Source organism: Salminus brasiliensis, chromosome 16 (assembly GCF_030463535.1).
Source record: "Salminus brasiliensis chromosome 16, fSalBra1.hap2, whole genome shotgun sequence".
Taxonomy (NCBI): domain Eukaryota; kingdom Metazoa; phylum Chordata; class Actinopteri; order Characiformes; family Bryconidae; genus Salminus; species Salminus brasiliensis.
The window spans coordinates 36,620,603-36,640,551 of NC_132893.1; the positions used below are offsets into that span (position 1 = coordinate 36,620,603).

At 47.2% G+C, this 19,949-nt stretch overlaps 2 protein-coding genes and 1 pseudogene across 4 annotated transcripts in view; 1 reads left to right on the forward strand and 2 right to left on the reverse strand.

The window, feature by feature from the left end:
• Positions 1-2,079: 2,079 nt before the first annotated feature.
• Positions 2,080-2,244, reverse strand: LOC140537345 (U2 spliceosomal RNA; annotated as a pseudogene).
• Positions 2,245-2,799: 555 nt separating this feature from the next.
• On the forward strand, positions 2,800-8,829 carry car15 (carbonic anhydrase 15). Its single transcript, XM_072658743.1, has 8 exons — positions 2,800-2,862; positions 3,395-3,421; positions 5,211-5,387; positions 6,497-6,642; positions 6,877-6,969; positions 7,046-7,112; positions 7,513-7,673; positions 8,105-8,829. Exons 1-8 carry the CDS (start codon positions 2,811-2,813, stop codon positions 8,336-8,338), a joined length of 957 nt encoding a protein of 318 aa, XP_072514844.1. The 5' UTR covers positions 2,800-2,810; the 3' UTR covers positions 8,339-8,829.
• A 438-nt stretch (positions 8,830-9,267) lies between these two features.
• The window catches only part of setd1ba (SET domain containing 1B, histone lysine methyltransferase a), a 22,093-nt gene continuing 11,411 nt past the window's right edge, over positions 9,268-19,949 (reverse strand). The window contains exons 9-20 of one of the 3 annotated variants that reach the window (XM_072658237.1): positions 18,824-19,003; positions 18,649-18,742; positions 18,175-18,389; positions 17,875-17,953; positions 17,426-17,785; positions 16,870-17,088; positions 15,715-16,254; positions 14,832-15,007; positions 14,548-14,673; positions 13,661-13,780; positions 13,194-13,331; positions 9,268-12,315 (exon numbers count right to left, since the gene is read on the reverse strand). In XM_072658237.1, coding sequence (XP_072514338.1) covers positions 12,142-12,315; positions 13,194-13,331; positions 13,661-13,780; positions 14,548-14,673; positions 14,832-15,007; positions 15,715-16,254; positions 16,870-17,088; positions 17,426-17,785; positions 17,875-17,953; positions 18,175-18,389; positions 18,649-18,742; positions 18,824-19,003 — 2,421 coding nt within the window. In that variant the 3' untranslated portion in view covers positions 9,268-12,141. Of the gene's footprint in view, positions 12,316-13,193; positions 13,332-13,660; positions 13,781-14,547; positions 14,674-14,831; positions 15,008-15,714; positions 17,089-17,425; positions 17,786-17,874; positions 17,954-18,174; positions 18,390-18,648; positions 18,743-18,823; positions 19,004-19,949 lie in introns of all 3 variants that reach the window. The other 2 variants (XM_072658236.1, XM_072658235.1) reach the window with 2 other exon arrangements.

Below are 19,949 nucleotides of genomic sequence, written 5' to 3' on the forward strand. Positions count from 1 at the left end.
TGAGTGCATGTGTGAGAGAGTGAATGTGTGAGTGAGAGTGAATGTGTTAGTGTGAGTGCATGTGTGAGTGAATGTGTTAGTGTGAGTGCATGTGTTAGTTTGAGTGAGAGTGAATGTGTTAGTGTGAGTGCATGTGTGAGTGAGAGTGAATGTGTTAGTGTGAGTGCATGTGTGAGTGAATGTGTTAATGTGAGTGCATGTGTTAGTTTGAGTGAATGTGTTAGTGTGAGTGAGAGTGAATGTGTGAGTGTGAGTGCATGTGTGAGTGAGAGTGAATGTGTGTGTGAGAGTGAATGTGTTAGTGTGAGAGAGTGAATGTGAGTGTGAGTGCATGTGTGAGTGTGAGTGCATGTGTTAGTGTGAGTGCATGTGTGAGTGAGAGTGAATGTGTTAGTGTGAGTGAGAGTGAATGTGTGAGAGTGAATGTGTGAGTGTGAGTGAGAGTGAATGTGTTAGTGTGAGTGCATGTGTGAGTGAGAGTGAATGTGTTAGTGTGAGTGCATGTGAGAGTGAATGTGTTAGTGTGAGTGCATGTGAGAGTGAATGTGTTAGTGTGAGTGCACGTGAGAGTGAATGTGTTAGTGAGTGCATGTGAGAGTGAATGTGTTAGTGAGAATGAATGTGTGAGTGCATGTGTGAGTGAGAGTGAATGTGTGAGTGAATGTTAGTGTGAGTGCATGTATGAGAGTGAATGTGAGAGTGCATGTGAGAGTGAATGTGTGAGTGAGAGTGAATGTGTTAGTGTGAGTGCATGTGAGAGTGAATGTGTTAGTGTGAGTGCATGTGAGAGTGAATGTGTTAGTGTGAGTGCACGTGAGAGTGAATGTGTGAGTGAATGTGTTAGTGTGAGTGCATGTGAGAGTGAATGTGTTAGTGAGAGTGAATGTGTGAGTGCATGTGTGAGTGAGAGTGAATGTGTGAGTGAATGTGTTAGTGTGAGTGCATGTGAGAGTGAATGTGTGAGTGAATGTGTGAGTGCATGTGAGAGTGCATGTGTGAGTGAGAGTGAATGTGTGAGTGCATGTGTGAGTGAGAGTGAATGTGTGAGTGCATGTGTGAGTGAATGTGTTAGTGTGAGTGTATGTGTGAGTGAATGTGTTAGTGAGAGTGCATATGTGAGTGAGAGTGAATGTGTTAGTGTGAGTGCATGTGTGAGTGAGAGTGAATGTGTTAGTGTGAGTGAGAGTGAATGTGTTAGTGTGAGTGAGAGTGAATGTGTTAGTGTGAGTGCATATGTGAGTGAGAGTGAATGTGTTAGTGTGAGTGCATATGTGAGTGAGAGTGAATGTGTGAGTGCATGTGTTAGTGTTAGTGTGAGTGAATGTGTGAGTGAGAGTGAATGTGTGAGTGAGAGTGAGAGTGAATGTGTGAGTGAGAGTGAATGTGTGAGTGAGAGTGAGAGTGAATGTGTTGACCTTTAAATCCAGGTTATTTCAGGTTATGTTATTGATGCTGGATTCCCCACTGGGAATTTTGAAAGGTCTAAAAGTCAGGAGCCGCCGCAGATGGATCAGGGTCTCTGGTCCTGAATGGTCACTCTGTGTCCGCTTCTGCTGGGATAGGGTCAGTTTCCGGATGCTGATTAAATCCAACAGGTTAGATTACAGCTCAGCTCTCGGAGCTTAAGAAGCTCCGGAAACCCGTCACTGAGCACAGGGAAATCCATCCACCTGAACCACAGTATGAGTCAGAGGGGGGAACCCCCCCCCCCAACACACACACACACACACACACACACACACACACAGTCCAGAGAGATCAGGATTACAAACAAATTAACTAGTTTGAATAGAAGCATTTAGCTTAAACACATTCCTCCCATTAATACTGTAATTCATAGCGGATGCTGAATAGTTCATAGCGGACACTGAGTAAATTATAGCAAATACTGAATAGTTTATAGTAGATACTGAACAGCTGATGGCAGATACTGAATAATTCATAGATACTGAATAGTTCATAGATACTGAATAGTTCATAGATACTGAATAGTTCATAGCGGATTCTGAATCACTGAATCGAAAACCTCAGAAGTGAGCAGGAGCTGCTGCAACAGGCTTCCACCTCCGCGGCACCATCTTGGAGTACTCAGAAAAGCGTGGAACGGAAGGAGCAAGCTCCTCTTCCGACTCCCGGGTTCAAAAATCTATTTAATATATAGTCCTCATATAGAGGACGTATCAGATATTAAACTGATAAGAACAGATACTACACTTGATCTTAGCCAAAAGGCAGAGAAGCGATTCTTATGATAGATTCATAGTAATTCATAGTGGATTCGGAATAATTTGTAAACGTAAAAGTCATAGTCATAGTGAATACTGAATAATTCATATTGAATACTGAATAAGTCATAGCGGATACTGAACAACTGATGGCAGATACTAAATAATTCATAATGGATACTGAATAATCCATAGCGGATACTAAATACTTCATAGTACATACCGAATAATTCATAGTAGATACTGAATTATTCGTAGTGGATACTGAATTATTCGTAGTGGATACTGAACAAATGATGGCAGATACAGAATAATTCATAGTGGATTCTGAATAAGAGATCATTATTTTTCCTACTGAATTGCTCTTTGCCTCCTCACTATAAAACACACACAAACACACACTGATGGTCACTGTTCACGTGTCAGTCTTTGTCTCAGTGGTTACAAATGCCACTTGTGCTGGGTGATGAGCTCAGCTGGAGAAGGTGGCCGTGCCGGACGTCCTGCAGGGGTCAGGAGTGTTATTTAAACCCAGCTGGGTCGCTGCAGAGGGGTCAGTTACGCTGAGGGAAGAACACCGGGAGCATGCTCCTGCTCCTGCTCCAGGCCCTGGGCTCTCTCTCTCTCATGGACACTGGTGAGTTACTCGCTGCTCCTCCTGTTCTCCTCAATTCTACTGCTATTGATTTATTACTGTTTCCTTCACCAGAGCTACTGTAATTTATTCACTGTCCACTATGAATGATTCACTATTCAGTATGAATTATTCAGTATTCAGTATGAATTATTCAGTATCCAGTATGAATTGTTCACTATTCAGTATGAATTATTCAGTATTCATTATGAATTATTCAGTATCCAGTATGAATTGTTCACTATTCAGTATGAATTATTCAGTATCCAGTATGAATTATTCAGTATCCAGTATGAAATGTTCACTATTCAGTATGAATTATTCAGTATCCAGTATGAATTATTCAGTATCCAGTATGAAATGTTCACTATTCAGTATGAATTATTCAGTATCCAGTATGAATTATTCAGTATCCAGTATGAATTGTTCACTATTCAGTATGAATTATTCAGTATCCAGTATGAGTCAGGTGCTGAAGTGTGTAATGGTCAGTCTGTGTTTACTGTTAATGATTCATTTCTGTCTGGTTTCTCAGATTTCTGTTATGATGACCGTCAGTGTGGTCAGTATGAACTTTTTATGTTTTCTGCTTGTAACTTTTTGTGAAGAACTTTAAACTTTTGAGCTGCTTTATGTGGGAAAGCTCTACAACAAATACACATGTGGACAAAATTGTTGGTACCCCTCGGTAAGAAAAAACCCACAATGGTCATAGAAATAACTTGAATCTGACAAAAGTAATAATAAATGAAAATGAACAAATGAAAATACGACATTAATTTTGAACCATTGCTTCAACAGAATTATAAAAAACAATAAACTCATGAAACAGGCCTGGACAGAAATGATGGTACCCTTAACTTAATATTTTATATTAAAATACCTTTTGAGGCAATCACTGCAATCAATCGATTCCTGTAACTGTCAGTGAGACTTCTGCACCTCTCAGCAGGTATTTTGGCCCACTCCTCATGAGCAAACTGCTCCACTTATCTCAGGTTTGAAGGGAGCCTTTTCCAGACGGCATGTTTCAGCTCCTTCCAAAGACGCTCAATAGGATTTAGGTCAGGGCTCATAGAAGACCACTTCAGAATAGTCCAATTTTAGCCATTCTTGGGTGTTTTTAGCTGTGGTCATTATCCTGCTGTAAGACCCATGACTTGCGACTGAGACCAAGCTTTCTGACACTGGGCAGCACATTTCTCTCTAGAATCCCTTGATAGTCTTGAGATTTCATTGAACCCTGCACAGATTCAAGACACCCTGTGCCAGATGCAGCAAAGCAGCCCCAGAACATCACAGAGCCTCCTCCATGTTTCACAGTAGGGACAGTGTTCATCTGTCCATAGGACATTCTCTCAAAAGCTTTGGGGCTTGTCAACATGTAGTTTAGCAAATTCCAGTCTCACTTTTTTATGATTTGTTTTCAACAATGGTTTCCTCCTTGGTCGTCTCCCATGAAGTCCACTTTGGCTCAAACAACGACGGATGGTGCGATCTGACACTGATGTTCCTTGAGCTTGAAGTTCACCTTTAATCTCTTTAGAAGTTTTTCTGGGCTCTTTTGTTACCATTCGTATTATCCGTCTCTTTGATTTGTCATCAGTTTTCCACCTGCAGCCACGTCCAGGGAGGTTGGCTACAGTCCCATAGGTCTTAAATGTCTGAATAATATGTGCAGCTGTAGTCACAGGAACATCAAGCTGCTTGGAGATGGTCTTATAACCTTTATCTTTAACATGCTTGTCTATAATTTTCTTTCTAATCTCCGGAGACTCTTTCCTTCTCTTCCTCTGGTCCATGTTGAGTGTGGTACACACCATGTCACCAAACAGCACAGTGACTCCCTGTAGCCCTATATATAGGCCCACTGACTGATTACAAGATTATAGACACCTGTGATGCTAATTAGTGGACACACCTTGATTTAACATGTCCCTTTGGTCACATTATTTTCAGGGGTTCCATCATTTTTGGTTCAAAATCAATGTTGGATTTTCATTTTCATAGAATTTTTATTTATTATTACTTTTGTCAGATTCAGGTCATTTCTGTGACCATTGTGGGTTTTTTTTTTCATTAACCGAGGGGTACCGAAAATTTCTTCAGATTAGTGAAGCTGGATGTTCAAAATGTAAATAACTTCATAAAAAAGAACCACATTTCCTCAGATCCCAACACGTTTACTCTTTATTATTGTCAATCTGTTCAATTCAGTAAATAAACAGTGTGTGTTCAAATGTAGAGACTTATTTACCCTCAGAGACACAGAGTCTGAGCTGGGCCAGATAAAAGGTAAGAGTGAAAACTAAAGTGTGTGTGTGTGTGTGTGTGTGTGTGTGTGTGTGTAGATCCGTACACGTGGGGGGATGTCTTCCCATCATGTCACCCCCTGCTGGACGCCCATCACTCTCCGATAGACCTCAGCCAGCAGCATGTCAGAGACATCGCACTGGATGCCCTGCAGCTCTCCGGCTTCAACAGCACCCCTACAGGCCAGTGGAGACTGGTCAACCAGGGTCACTCAGGTCAGTTTACACTCCATAGTCGTGTGTGTGTGTGTGTGTGTGTGTGGTGTGTTTCTGAACAGTTCAGTTTTGAGCATTAATTGTGTGCAAATGTAAGTTTGTAGCTTTTCCAAATTTATCTGTAATTGGAACCTCCCCCAGTCAGAGCTGTTCTACAGTGGAGGTTCTAGATAAGCTCCCCCAGTCAGAGCTGTTCTACAGTGGAGGTTCTAGATAAGCTCCCCCAGTCAGAGCTGGAGTTCTACAGTGGAGGTTCTAGATAAGCTCCCCAGTCAGAGCTGTTCTACAGTGGAGGTTCTAGATAAGCTCCTCCAGTCAGAGCTGGAGTTCTACAGTGGAGGTTCTAGATAAGCTCCCCCAGTCAGAGCTGTTCTACAGTGGAGGTTCTAGATAAGCTCCCCCAGTCAGAGCTGGAGTTCTACAGTGGAGGTTCTAGATAAGCTCCCCAGTCAGAGCTGTTCTACAGTGGAGGTTCTAGATAAGCTCCTCCAGTCAGAGCTGGAGTTCTACAGTGGAGGTTCTAGATAAGCTCCCCAGTCAGAGCTGTTCTACAGTGGAGGTTCTAGATAAGCTCCCCCAGTCAGAGCTGGAGTTCTACAGTGGAGGTTCTAGATAACCTCCTCCAGTCAGAGCTGTGGTTCTACAGTGGAGGTGAAGGGAAGCAGACGTCTGAAGCTCTAATAAAAGCTCCTCACAGAAAGTTCTTCACCTAATGGTGATGAAGACGCTGCCTGATGCCTGAGACACGGTTCTACCAGAGTTCTGAGAAGAGTTCGGCTCTAGAACCTGCTTTTAGAACCAGATCATTAAAATGGTGGAGGGATACATGCTGCAGGGTGTAGTGCGGCTACAGAAAGTAGTCCCTAAAGAGAACTGCATTAGTTCAGATTCTCTATTCACTATTTTACCCTCATCATCATCATCATCATCATCATCATCATCATCATCGTTCCATATAAAACTCAGAAGACTCGTGTAGCTGCACTGGTGGGTTTGGATAGGAGATAAATTATGGGCTGTAGCTGTGTTGTATGGAGAGTTTCTTTTTAACACAGGTGAGTGTGTGTGTGTGTGTGTGTGTGTGTGTGTGTGTGTGTGTGTGTGTGTAGTGGTGTTGGAGGTAGGTGGTGGTTTGTCAGTGAGTGGCGGTGGTCTTCCTGGATTGTATCGGACCGTTCAGCTGCATTTCCACTGGGGCAGCGCGTCCACCAACGGGTCCGAACACACACTCCTCCAGCAGCGCTTTCCCATGGAGGTCTGAGACACTAACACACACACTAGCTAGAGTTCACACTCATCAGCTGGACAAATGAAAGTGCTAGTTTACCAAATATCAGGTTCCCCCAGACACTCATACCCCACCAATTAGCACTGGCTAACAAGCTAACAGGCAGTGTCCGTTTACAGAGGTGGGGAGCGAACAGTCTGTACCTATCATACAAGAGGTGAGGCTTATTTGTGTGTGTAAGTGTGGACCGTCCTCTTACAGATGCACATCGTCAGCGTTAAGTCCTCCCACCCGAACCTGACCGCTGCTCTGGATGACCCCACCGGCCTGGCAGCGCTCGCCGTCTTTATCGATGTAAATAAACTCTTCGTCTGCTGAGTCTGTGTTTCACAGTCGGCCGCGTCCACTCACGCCTCTCTCCACTCTGCAGCTCGTCTACATGGACAACGAGAACTTCCAGCCCATCTCCAGTGCCCTGCCCTTCATCACGTACAGAGGTTCGCTTCCACACTTCCATCAAACGAGCTTTAGTGCTTGGTGTGAGAATAAAGTACAGTGTGAAGCATAATACTGTAGTATAGTATAAAGTTATACTGGTGTACAATAGTGTAGTGTAGATAGTTGTGTGTATAAAGTATCAATAGTATAAAGAATTATATATCTATATATATATATATATATTTTGTATATATACTACTATTACATAATAGTAATAATAATATATAAAGGATTATAGATTATAGTACAGTATACAGTATTAGTGTCTACTGTATTTGTGGAGTCAGATGAGGAGTCAGATGAGGAGTCAGATGAGGAGTCAGATGAGGAGTCAGATGAGGAGGTGCTTCAGTAAACAGCTCAGACCTCATACCTGTTTATGAACGGATCCTCCTCTAGGTCAGGAGAAGTCCATCAGGCCGTTCCCCCTGGTGACCCTGCTGCCCCAGGCCAACCTCTCTCAGTATTACCGTTACCATGGCAGCCTGACTACACCCCCCTGCTCACAGGCCGTCCTCTGGACCGTGTACGAGGTGCCCATCACCATCTCCTGGGAGCAGGTAAAAAACACACACACACACACACACACATATACACACACACACACAGAGCAAGCAGTGGGAGTTCGAAGTGCAGAGCTGTGCCCTCTGCTGGTGAGGTTGAGTAGTATTCCTTTCTAAATTCTGAAAGTTTTGTTGGATTAAAAACAGAAACACTTTCATAACGATTTGGATTCAGTTTTCACTTCATGCTGTGATCCGGACTCTTCAGCGCTGCGCTGGACGGCACGCATCACCTCCACTTCACCATTAACCAGGGTTTTACCTCAAACAGCAGGGGGCGCTCACAGCGCTCGCCTAGCTTCACCAGACTGGTCCGGTGAGGCAGCTGTAAATGACACTGCAGCACCGCAGGGCTCGGTTCCACTCTGCTGGTCAGGTGAGGCGAGTGTGAGGTCAGGGCGATCTTCATCACTGTTTGTCTTCCTCAGTTTGAGCCGTTTATCAGTGGGATCTACTCCACCCAGGAGGGGGCGCAGCACGCGGCTCTCCTGCAAAACAACTTCAGACACATCCACCCCACCTACAGTGCCGTCTACGCCTCCAGACACGCCCGCCTGCTCTCCGGTGCCCCCCAGCGGACCACCAGCACACTCACCCTCAGCCTCGCCCTCCTCCTCCTCCTCCTCACTGCACTCAGACCTGCCCTCAGCGTGGACAGCTGACCAGCTCTCAGAGGAGGGAGGGGCTGTGACTGGAGTAGACCCGCCCCCTCGTCAGCGGGTGTTTACTCTTCTGTAAAAACACACGTGAATTCAGACACCACACACACACACCACACACACCACACACACACCACACACACCACACACACAAGTCCACAAGATAATCCCTCTAGACCTCGAGAGTTTTAGACGTTCAGAGAAGATAAGAACTGTTAATTATAATCTCCGTCTCTGTGGGTGGAGCTGATGTTCTTCAGGAGACTGGAGCTGGGGTTTAGACTGCAGTAGTTCAGGACTAGTCTGGACTGACTGGCGGTGAGCAGAGCAGGTTTCAGTGGTTCAAAATGAAAACTGCTGATTTGGAATCAGATGTTCTGGTTTGGTGGGATTTCTGTTGATTAGTCTAGTGTAGTAATTCCCTGTGGAGCTGCTCAGTGGCGCCCCCACATGTGCTCCTGTACTCCTGCAGCACTACACAATAAACATTCATTTACTGACCTGCTGACCGTGTCTGTCTGATCTCACACTGTCCTGAATCAGACTTATCAGTATACATACACACATACATACATACATATATATATATGAGAGAGAGAGTGTGTGTATGTGTGTGTGTATGCGTGTCAGCCTCCACTAGGGCAGATCACTCCCTGGTACAGCCAGCACTCACACACTCACGTGAACATGTGCAGCTGAGGGAAGTGGTTGATGCTCTTCACCACCTAGAACACAAGCCTGGTCCTAAAGCCTGGGCCCAAAGCCTGGGCCCAAAGCCTGGTCCTAAAGCCTGGTCCTAAAGCCTGGGCCCAAAGCCTGGGCCCAAAGCCTGGGCCCAAAGCCTGGGCCCAAAGCCTGGTCCTAAAGCCTGGGCCCAAAGCCTGGGCCCCTGACTGTGAGGACTGAACAGAAACCCTCTCAGGACACAGATCTCAAAAAAATCCTTTATTTTTCCCCATGATCTCCTTTTACATTTGTGGTAATAAATAGACTCGGAAAGCCAGTGGCTCCCCTCGCCGATTCTGCATCGGAACCCCCCCGCCCCCACACACACACACACACACACACACACACACACACACACACACACACGCGCGCACACACACACACACACACACTGCAAACAAGTCTTCATAGAATTTTACAACAGAAAATAAAAAATAAAGCTTGACACAAGCTGAAATACTGCCCCCAGCTCCTCACTCTACACACCTCTCTGAGCTGCCAATCCGTAGCAAATCCTCGGGAACAAAAAATATATATATATATATATTTATATATTCACAGTTTGCGTATTTACACATTAGTTTTCAAAGGAAATCGGGCAGAAGACAAAAAGACGTTTCTACAAGAAACAATCTTTATAAAGGGAGAACAGATCACTTTTATATACAAGATGCATCACTGTTACAGAATTATCTATAGATTTAGACTTTTACCCCTTTTTTACATCTTTAAGGATCCCTGAAAAATATCAGATACTCAAATTTCTGCTTCTTAAAAAAAACTAAAGAAAAGAAGATGCATCGTCCCCAGAACTCCCTGTGCTGATAAAAAGCCCCGTTCCTCCGTACAAACCAGCCCATCCTGTACAATACAAACCCCCTCTGAAAGAAAAGGCTCCGCCCCTGCAGTGCGTAGCAGTAGAGGTGGGTGGGTGATTGGGGGGTTGGGGGGGGTTAGGGTGGGGAGTGGCCTGGTGGAGTAGAAAATACAACAAGCCTCTAGTGTTCAAACTAAACCACCAAAACAGCAGTAAGAGGAAACGCCGGCAGGGACAGGGACAGCGGCAGGGACAGCGGCAGGGACAGCGGCAGGGACAGCGGCAGGGACAGCGGCAGTTCAGGAAAACAGAACAAAAAGATCCCTCATTTAGCGGCCAGCTGTTAGCTAAAGCTAATGTAGCAGTACTGGAAGGACAGTTAGCACTATTCTACTGGTGGGGTTTTCAATTGCCTTACTTCCATTAGCCACATTGTTCCTGTGCGTGCGTGTGTGTGTGTGTGTGTGTGTGTGTGTGTGGGGGGGGGGGGGGTGTTAAACACTTGCAGGAATATGACTCACACACACACACACACACACACACACACACCTTACTTTAACCTATGCAAATGTACTTTAAATGCAAATGTTTGGCACTGTGTAATTGGTTGCTCCGTCAGCTGGAATTAACGCTATTGGCTGCTCGGATGAGCTCAGATACAGTAATACTAAAGGTAACCAGCAGGGAAAGTGCTTACACCTCCTTATATGGGCACAATGCTGAACTACAGAGGTCAAACGGGATTCTGTGGGCGGAGCACGAGCAAGTCAATAATGTGCAAATCAGCATGAAGCCCAGATCTACACATGGAAGTTCGGTCCAGAAAGTGAAATTCCACCCCAGGATTCTGTTCCGGCTGCTAAGCCACAGCAGAGCTGCCCAGGTTGGAAGAAAATCCTGGGGCGGATTTTCACTTTCCAGACCTGAACCTGATCCCGCAGCAGCGAGACATCACATGGTCAAAGCGCTCCATCAGAACTAATACAGCACCACAAAACGGCTCCAGATGGAGCCGGACCTCAGGTGCAGGGAATACTGCGCTTTAGGAGGCTGAAGGTAGAGCAGGTCTAAGGGAGAGGGAGGATCAACACTGGAGAATTTCCTAAACTCCCTCCCAGTCTAGATGGACTGGTTTTACTGGGTGATGAAGGTGCTGTTTGGTCGGCGTTCAGGTTATTCCACTAAGCAGGAATTCTGAGAGACACATACTGTTCTCCAATCAGAACACTCTGACCCGGCTTCATAATCAGGTTAAATCCTGCCTGCTTTAAAGAGGCAATATCTCTGTGGGCTGATTCCTCTCTCTCTCTCTCTCTCACACACACACACACACACACACACACACACACACACAGTCTGCTACTGTACCTTTAACACTGATTCATGCAAATGAGCAGAGACTGCTGTAGGCTGACTGGGTGGAGATATGTAAATGACAGCTGGGTTTTCACAGCTGGGTTCTGAGCGGGGCTACGAGCGGGGCTACCAAGGGGACTCCCAGCGGGACTACAAACTCCCGAAGTCCCGTTTTCCAGGATACGGCTCTCCGAAACACACATCTTAAGCTAAAGGATACATTTACAGCATGTAGCCTGCAGAGGGCGCTGCACACAAGCCCCAAATACAGAGTAGTGTACGGACAGGTCGGGTTCGATTAGAGGGAAACGCAGGTGTGTTTCTACTGGGTGAGAAAACCATCTTTTCAGACAAACATAAAAACTGTAAGAAGGAAAAAAAAAGAGCTGACTAGAGCAAAAACCACCGAAATCACCCCCACCAACGACACCCCCACCACAAACACTTAATAAAGAAGAAACAAGATGGCGGTGGGACACGCAGCCCAAACCCTGTTTCTCCCTGTGTGTGCAGCAGCTGGCCTTTTTGTGCGTTTAGAGAGAGAGAAAAGAAAAATAGAGGTCCAATAATCCAGAAACCCCAATGCTACAGTCCAAGGGCACGGGGCGTGGGCAAGGGGGCACAGGGCGTGGGCTAGGGGGCACAGGGCGTGGGCTAGGGGGCGTGGGCTAAGGGGCACGGGGTGTCTTTTTCTTCCTCCATCGAAAGCGGAGCGGGAGAGTGGTAGAGAAAGAGCGAGGTTGATAGAGCACCTGTAAATCGTAAACAATCATCAGACGGGTTTATAAAAGCCCGACACACTGAGCTGCTCCATCCAGCAGGCAGGGGGCGCTCCACCCCTTGCTCTGCCGTCTGCGTGCCAGTGCCAGTGTCCAGGCGCTGTGGCCACGCCGTCCGTTCCTCCGGGCTAGTTCAGCGTTCCCCGGCAGTTCTCGGCTCCGCACAGACACGGAATCTTCTCGTCCTCGATGGGGAACTTGTAGTCGTACGTGATCTCCTCATTAACGTTGATGGGCTGACGGGAGTAGATGACAATCTTCTTCTGCGACTCCACAGTGATTACCTTGGCGTAGCAGTTCGGCTGTGACACACACACACACACACACACACACACACACACACACACACACACAGTGCTATTATAGTCACTGATTTCTGTATTACAGGACAGTAAACCCAACCAAACCCCACTAACCCCCCAAACCCAACCACTAAACCAATCACTACTAACCTGAAACTTAACCTACACCTAAATCTACACCTAAACCTAAAGTCTTACTGAGGACCAAGTCCAAGCTTAGTCTGATGGAAAGAAGCTAAAATATTATTATAAAATATTATGAACAGATATCCAGTTCATCCATCGATATCACTAAATCCTGCAGTTCTTGTTCTTTCCACTAGATGTCAGTAAATCACCTCCCTATAAACGAAGAGCTGTTCTGAGGTAGAAGGTCTGCACTGCAGTAGAGTTTATCTCCGACCCCCCAGTGACCACCGAACACCACCCACCACTATCAGAATTTTAGCAGAGTATGGATATCCAAACTTCCATGCAACAATCTCTCAGTCTGGTGAACTTCCTGGACCTGGAAGTAAATTTGTACTTCCAGGTCCAGAAAGTACAAATCCACCCCAGATTTAGTTTCAACTGCCTGGACGGCTCTGCAAGCAGTTGGAACAATATCCTGGGGACTTTCGGGACCTGGATTGGCCCCCTCTGCTGATGAAAGACAAACGCCTGTGTTTGAGAAGTCCTCAGTGTTTGGGAAGAGTACGGCTTGTTTGTGCTGTAGCCGGTTCTCTGATTTCCAATAGACCACCTTGCTAACAACCCTCAACCGAGCTCAGCCCACGGTGCCCCCTAGTGGATTATTAGCTAACTAGTCAATAAAGCCCCAGGTGGACAGTGTGTGTATACAGAGTGTGAGGTGTGTGTGAGAGGTGTGTGAGACTCACGTTGCAGCTATGGTTGATGAAGCGAGCGAAGTTGCCGCACTTGGTGGCGTCGATGATGGTGTCGTGATCCACACGGAACATGTAGCTGCTCCCTATTCCCTCCTCCTCATAGCGCTTCTCTCGCATATCAGCGATTACCTGCACACACACACACACGCGCACACACCTGAATTCTGTCTCAAACAGTGGTCTTCAACTGTCACCAGTACACTATTTGTCCAAATGTTTGTGGACATAACTTTTAATGAATGCATTTAGCTACTTCCAGCTACACTGAGTTGGCTAGAGCCATCGCCCAGCATTGAGCTGTGGAGCAGTGGAGCGCCCTGCTCTGGACTGCGGGGGAATAGAGTGTAAGATCAAAATAAACCTAAAAAAGCAAAACAGCATGTTGTGCAGAGGTGTGAGCACCCTTCAGATGCTGCGCGTGTTGATGTTCTGGGTGTAATGAATGGTGAGGTGTTTACCTGTCTGATATTCTGACCGACGTATTCGATGACCATCTCGTCAGCAGCGATCGGCTCCATGGCAAACAGACCCCAGTCATGGATGTGAGACTTGCAGAACCGAATCTTCTTTTTACGGAACTAGACAGACAGACAGATACGTTATTAATCCTGACCCTGCAGAGTTTCTGCAGCAGCAGAACCCTAACAGAACCGGAGGAGTGCTGAAGGAAGGTAGGAACAGAGGGAGGGGAGTCAGAGTCACACCATTACAAATCCGTTTGGAGCTACAGAGAACCAAAACAAGGAGCTCCAGAAATCCAAAGAACCTTTTAACCAGTCAGATGGTTTATGGAGTTCTATACAGAACCACAGCCTTCACTAAAGAACCTTTTAGAGAGCGTCCTGTCTCCGCCAGCAGTTATTAAGTCAGGCACAGGGGCGGGTTCTCCCAGATCCATTCATTCAATTTTGACTCTTTCTTTATCTGAGAGTCTGTGTTCGACTGCCTTTGCCTGGATGTTATTTTGAAAGTGAATCTAAAAACGTGGTTTAATGGAGAGACAGACGATCAGTTGTCCATCATTAGGAGATCAGTTCAGTTTCAGGGCTTAGATTTCAATTTCTGTTCAAAATTCTGTTTTTTAATTTAGAAATTTGTTATAATTTTTCTCCCAGTTCTGCCAATGAATCCACCCGTTCCCCTCTAGCACAAGGAGGGAAACGCGGAGCCAGACCCCGCCTCTTTCCTAACTGCCACCAGTGTGGCATTGCAGCTCCACCACACCAGCTAACAGTGATCCTCCAACCATCCGCCACCTTATTCATTACACAGAAACTGCTGCATCTATAGACGGACATTTAGGTGCATTAGCTTTAGCCGTTAGCATGCATGTGTGCTGTCTCACTTTAAGCTGGTTGAATTTCAGCAGGTCGCTGTCGCAGCTGAAGGAGGACAGCAGGCGGCGCTGTTCTGACCGTCGCTCTGATCCTGCTCTGGTGGAGGCATGTGGCTGGGCGGGAATACTCCTCCCCTGTGAGAACAAAAAAAAAAAAAAAAAAAAAAAAGACACACACACACACACACACACACACAGTTATATATGGGCTCTTTGAGCTGTGGACAGTGGTCAGAGTGCCACTGAACCCAGCAGCTGTACTGACCGATGGAGCGGTTCGATGGATGGAGTACCTGCGTGTCCTTGTCCGGCTCGTCGAACTGCAGCCGGGTGCTGTTCAGGTACTTCAACTTGTCCTTCTTGTCAATTTTATAGTAGCCCTCGCTGCGTGCACAGCCAGTCACATGGTCCCGCATCCCATCCTCACGCCGCTTCTTCTTCATCCCAGGCAGACTGCCCCCGCTGGTGGGTGCAGGGGGGTTAAGGGAGCAACTACACTACATTAGACAATGACCTAATGCAGGATTTCTGAATCCTGGTCCTGCAGCCAGAAATGCTCATTTCTCAGGAGAATTCCTCAGACTGGATGGAAAAAGGAGTCATACAGGAAGCTAGTTATACAGGTTTACACATTACTAACCCCGACCAGTTTACACACAGAGCTCAGTTCTTACCCACTGACGTGTTGTTCATACAATCCACACTCTCATTCTGACAGACTGTAATACACTACAGGAAGTGTAGGAGGCGCTCTATAATGCTCTATAATGATCATATGATCCACACGCTCATTCTGACAGACTGTAATACACTACAGGAAGTGTAGGAGGCGCTCTATAATGCTCTATAATGATCATATGATCCACACTCTCATTCTGACAGACTGTAATACACTACAGGAAGCGTAGGGGGCGCTCTATAATGCTCTATAATGATCATATGATCCACACGCTCATTCTGACAGACTGTAATACACTACAGGAAGTGTAGGAGGCGCTCTATAATGCTCTATAATGATCATATGATCCACACGCTCATTCTGACAGACTGTAATACACTACAGGAAGTGTAGGGGGCGCTCTATAATGCTCTATAATGTTCATATGATCCACACGCTCATTCTGACAGACTGTAATACTCTACAGGAAGTGTAGGGGGTGCAGTAGTAAAGGATATGAGGGTGATGAACCCAGAGCGTGTCGTTGAGCCAGTCGTTGCCGTTGTCCTGCTGCAGCATTTTGTCGTAGGTGATCTTTAGGTAGCGGATGTCCTCCTCATCAATGCCATCATTCCAGATGTCGTAGAGGATTGTCATTTCCTCGAATTCAGAACGGGGCAGGTAGCTGGGCCGTTGTGGTGAGGCAGCAGGGGAGTGCATGGAGAGTAAGAGCTGCTCCCAGCTGCGTCGCTGACGGCGGGTCTTCTGCACTGGTTCGAAAAGCATGTCGTCGTGGGCTCCGGGGCTGGGCGGCAGAATCGTCTGACTAACACCATTGAGGTCGTCATCGTCCAGCTGTGGTTCTGGGAGCTCAGTCTCTGAATCCGGCCTGACGAACGCTTGGGCAGGACGATCTGGAAACAGGTCTTTTACTTGAGGCTCCGGTGGGAGTGAGGGAGTCACCGGCGGAGGCTCTGGAGGAGCGTCTTCGGGCATTACGGGTGTGGTGGGCTTTTTAGCCTTGGTGCGTCCCGCTTTCTTCTTGCTTGGAGCAACATCTAGGGGTACAGGAAGCTCTGTGAGTGGGACAGGCTGATCAGTGGGAGGCAGGGGGGCGGAACCTTCTACAGAAGGAGGCGGAGAGATTTGGGGAGCTGCAGGAAGCTCCTGGGGAGAAGCAGCAGCGGCAGCAACAGCAGGGAGTGGGGGGGAAGCGGCAGTGGTAGTAGGTAAGTTAGCGCTGAGCGGAGCCTCTTTTAACACCGGCTCTTTAAACACAGACTTCTCCTCCAGACTCTCAGCCGAGGCCTTCCTGTGCAGGGGGCCGATGGAGGAGGCGACGGGGTCAGGGAAAGTGGGGGCAAAGGTCAGGTCCCTGCCCGGCGTTCGCGGGATGCCCGCACTGAGGACCGGAGACTGGGCGGGGTACGAGAAAGGGCTACCAGGGACGTGAGGGGAGCTGAGAGCCAAGCTGAGAGCCAAGCTGTTACCTGTGAGCGGGGCGTCGCTGCCGGGCGTTTCAGGGGCGGTCTCTGTGCTCTGAGCTTTCCGCAGGTCGCGACCCGGCGTCCGCGGGACCTCTTCGTCCGTTTGCAGACGCACCCGCCCGCAGGAGTCAGGGGGAGGGGGCAGGAGGGCATTGCTGGTGGGCAGAGGGAGGTGAATAGACTGACCTGAGGATGTTATTTGGGTACTGCTGTCCAGCTCAGAGGGTGCGGGGCCATCACGCCCCGGGGTTCGCGGTACCTCCTCTTCGGACTGGCTCTTTGGCCGGACGTCCAAGTCGCTGTCAGCCAGAGAACCCGTTGGGGTGGGGGGCCGCGGTGTACTACCCACATCCTCCAGAGACACCTCCACCTTTGGGACGTCCAGGTCTATATCTGGTTCCTCTACTGCGGGTGAGAGAGAGAGAGCAGATAGCACAACTTCACCGGAACTGTCCCACACTGAACAGCTTTCAAACACTGAATATTATTACAATGATTATTATTTGCTGCTGCTGCCGTGTCCAGAATGGTGAACTGAGCTGCTGAACATCAAGAATGAAGCTAATAATAAAGACCCAGAATGCCTCAAGTGACCAAACTCTGAGACAGAAAAGGAAATAAAACGTTAATTCTATCGGTTGTGCCCAAAAACACTGACTTACAAAATGACTCAATAACTTCAGACGAACTGAGGAGCAGGAAGTGACTGGAACAGGAACAGTGCTGATCAGTAAAGCCTTACCTGGCAGTCCTTTAGGTGACAGCGGCCGCAACTCCTCCAGAGTCGCTCTGACCGACCGTGCCGCCTCTTCTGCCTCCTGCCGAACGGCCTCACACTCCTCCTCCAGCGGCGGCCCAGGGGGAGTGCTGGGGGCTTTCACCTCAGTGTCCTCCTCATCAGATGAGGACGAGGATGAAGAAGATGACGATGAAGATGTCCGCACTTCCTCTCCTTCGCCCACCTCCATAGCAACCTCCTCCTCTTCTTCCTCTTCCTCCTCCTCACGCTCCTCCTCTGAGCTGGAGTCATACTCAGAAGAGCTTTCAGAGGAGGAGGAGGACGAGGAGTCCGAGTCGGATTTGGAAGATGAAGAACTCGCTGCTGAACAGAAGAAGACGTGATTACCTGTTTACCCTGCCACCCCCCTGCCCAGGTACAATCAGTCCCTCTGTAAGGCCCTCAGTTATTACCTTCATCAGACGAGTCAGATGAAGAACTAGCCTCAGCCTCGCTCTCCTCTTCATCCTCCTCCTCCTCCTCGCCTACCTCCTGAAAAAAGAAAAATGAGAGTGATCAGCGATCCTGCCGGGCCTGACTTTACTGATCCATGCTAGTGATGATCCTGAGGTCGAAGATCCCCACCGAGTGTAATACCGGTGCCGCGGGAGGCCGGACAGCACTCTGACCCAGCACAGCTCCAGTCGAGCTTCTGTGTGCTGCACAGGTTCAGTCAGTGTGTTCCGTTACCTGCCGCAGGTGCGTTTTCTCACCTTCCCGGTTGACAGTCTCTCTGATGTCTCTCCTTCAGGTTCCTCCTCCCGGTCAGACAAAGACAACTCTTCTCTGCCAGATGTCTCCTCCTCTTCCTCTTCTTCCTCCTCTCCCTCACTGTCCAGCTCCACCGGTCTGGCGTGCCGTCGCTTAGCAGCAGAATTATCATTGTCCAGTCTGGCACCATCTGCAGGCAAGTCCGTTCTCTCCGACTCTGAAATTCACACACACACAAACACACACAGGGTCAGCACACACTCTAATGTCCCTCAACACACTCTCTCAACAGTCAGCAACAACATAGGTGCGGCAGCCAGTCGGTCAGGCAGTCGGTCAGGCAGTCGGTCAGGCAGCTGTATGGTCTTCACTGCTGGTAAAGGTGATTCTCTAGTATGTGAACCGTCACGGCAGACCTTTAGCACATGGTTCTAGATCTCTTAGTCTGAGGAGAGAGAGAATGTGCTGAATCTAACCTTCATCTTCCAGCTCATCATCTACAGGTGTGGATGGCCGAGCTCGTTTATTTTCCGCAGTGGAGGTGGGGTCAGGGGGCTCTTTCCGCTTCACCTGAGAACAGCATCATCAGTTAAACATCTACTAAACACTTCAGCATCCTCAGCACCGGAGCTGGATCTGGCAGAACCGTACCTTAAATGAAGGCAGGCGGATGGCGCCGCGCAGGCCAATGCTTAGACCCATGCCCTCATAGCCCAGACCCTCGCCCTTACTCCAGTTCTCCAGTAAACTGGACGACAACGTCTCCTTCGGCTTCGCTCGCTCCTTCTCCTCCTCTTTACCCTCGCCGGGCTTCACTGGAGTAGAGGTAGCCTGCAGCCAAAACCAAGCAGCTTCAGTTCACATCACCACCACTACTACTACTGTACTACTACTGTACTACTACTACTACTACTACTACTACTGTACTACTACTACCACTATTACTACTGTACTACTACTGTACTACTACTACCACTACTACTACTGTACTACTACTGTACTACTACTACTACTACTACTGTACTACTACTACTACTACTACTGTACTACTACTGTACTACTACTGTACTACTACTACCACTACTACTACTGTACTACTACTACCACTACTACTACTGTACTACTACTGTACTACTACTACTACTACTGTACTACTACTACTACTACTACTGTACTACTACTACTACTACTGTACTACTACTACCACTATTACTACTGTACTACTACTGTACTACTACTACCACTATTACTACTGTACTACTACTGTACTACTACTACCACTATTACTACTGTACTACTACTACCACTATTACTACTGTACTACTACTGTACTACTACTATCACTATTACTACTGTACTACTACCACTATTACTACTGTACTACTACTGTACTACTACTACCACTATTACTACTGTACTACTACTACTGTACTACTACTACCACTATTACTACTGTACTACTACTGTACTACTACTACCACTATTACTACTATACTACTACTGTACTACTACTACTGTACTACTACTACCACTATTACTACTGTACTACTACTGTACTACTACTACCACTATTACTACTGTACTACTACTGTACTACTACTGTACTACTACTACCACTATTACTACTGTACTACTACTGTACTACTACTATCACTATTACTACTGTACTACTACCACTATTACTACTGTACTACTACTGTACTACTACTACCACTATTACTACTGTACTACTACTGTACTACTACTACCACTATTACTACTGTACTACTACTGTACT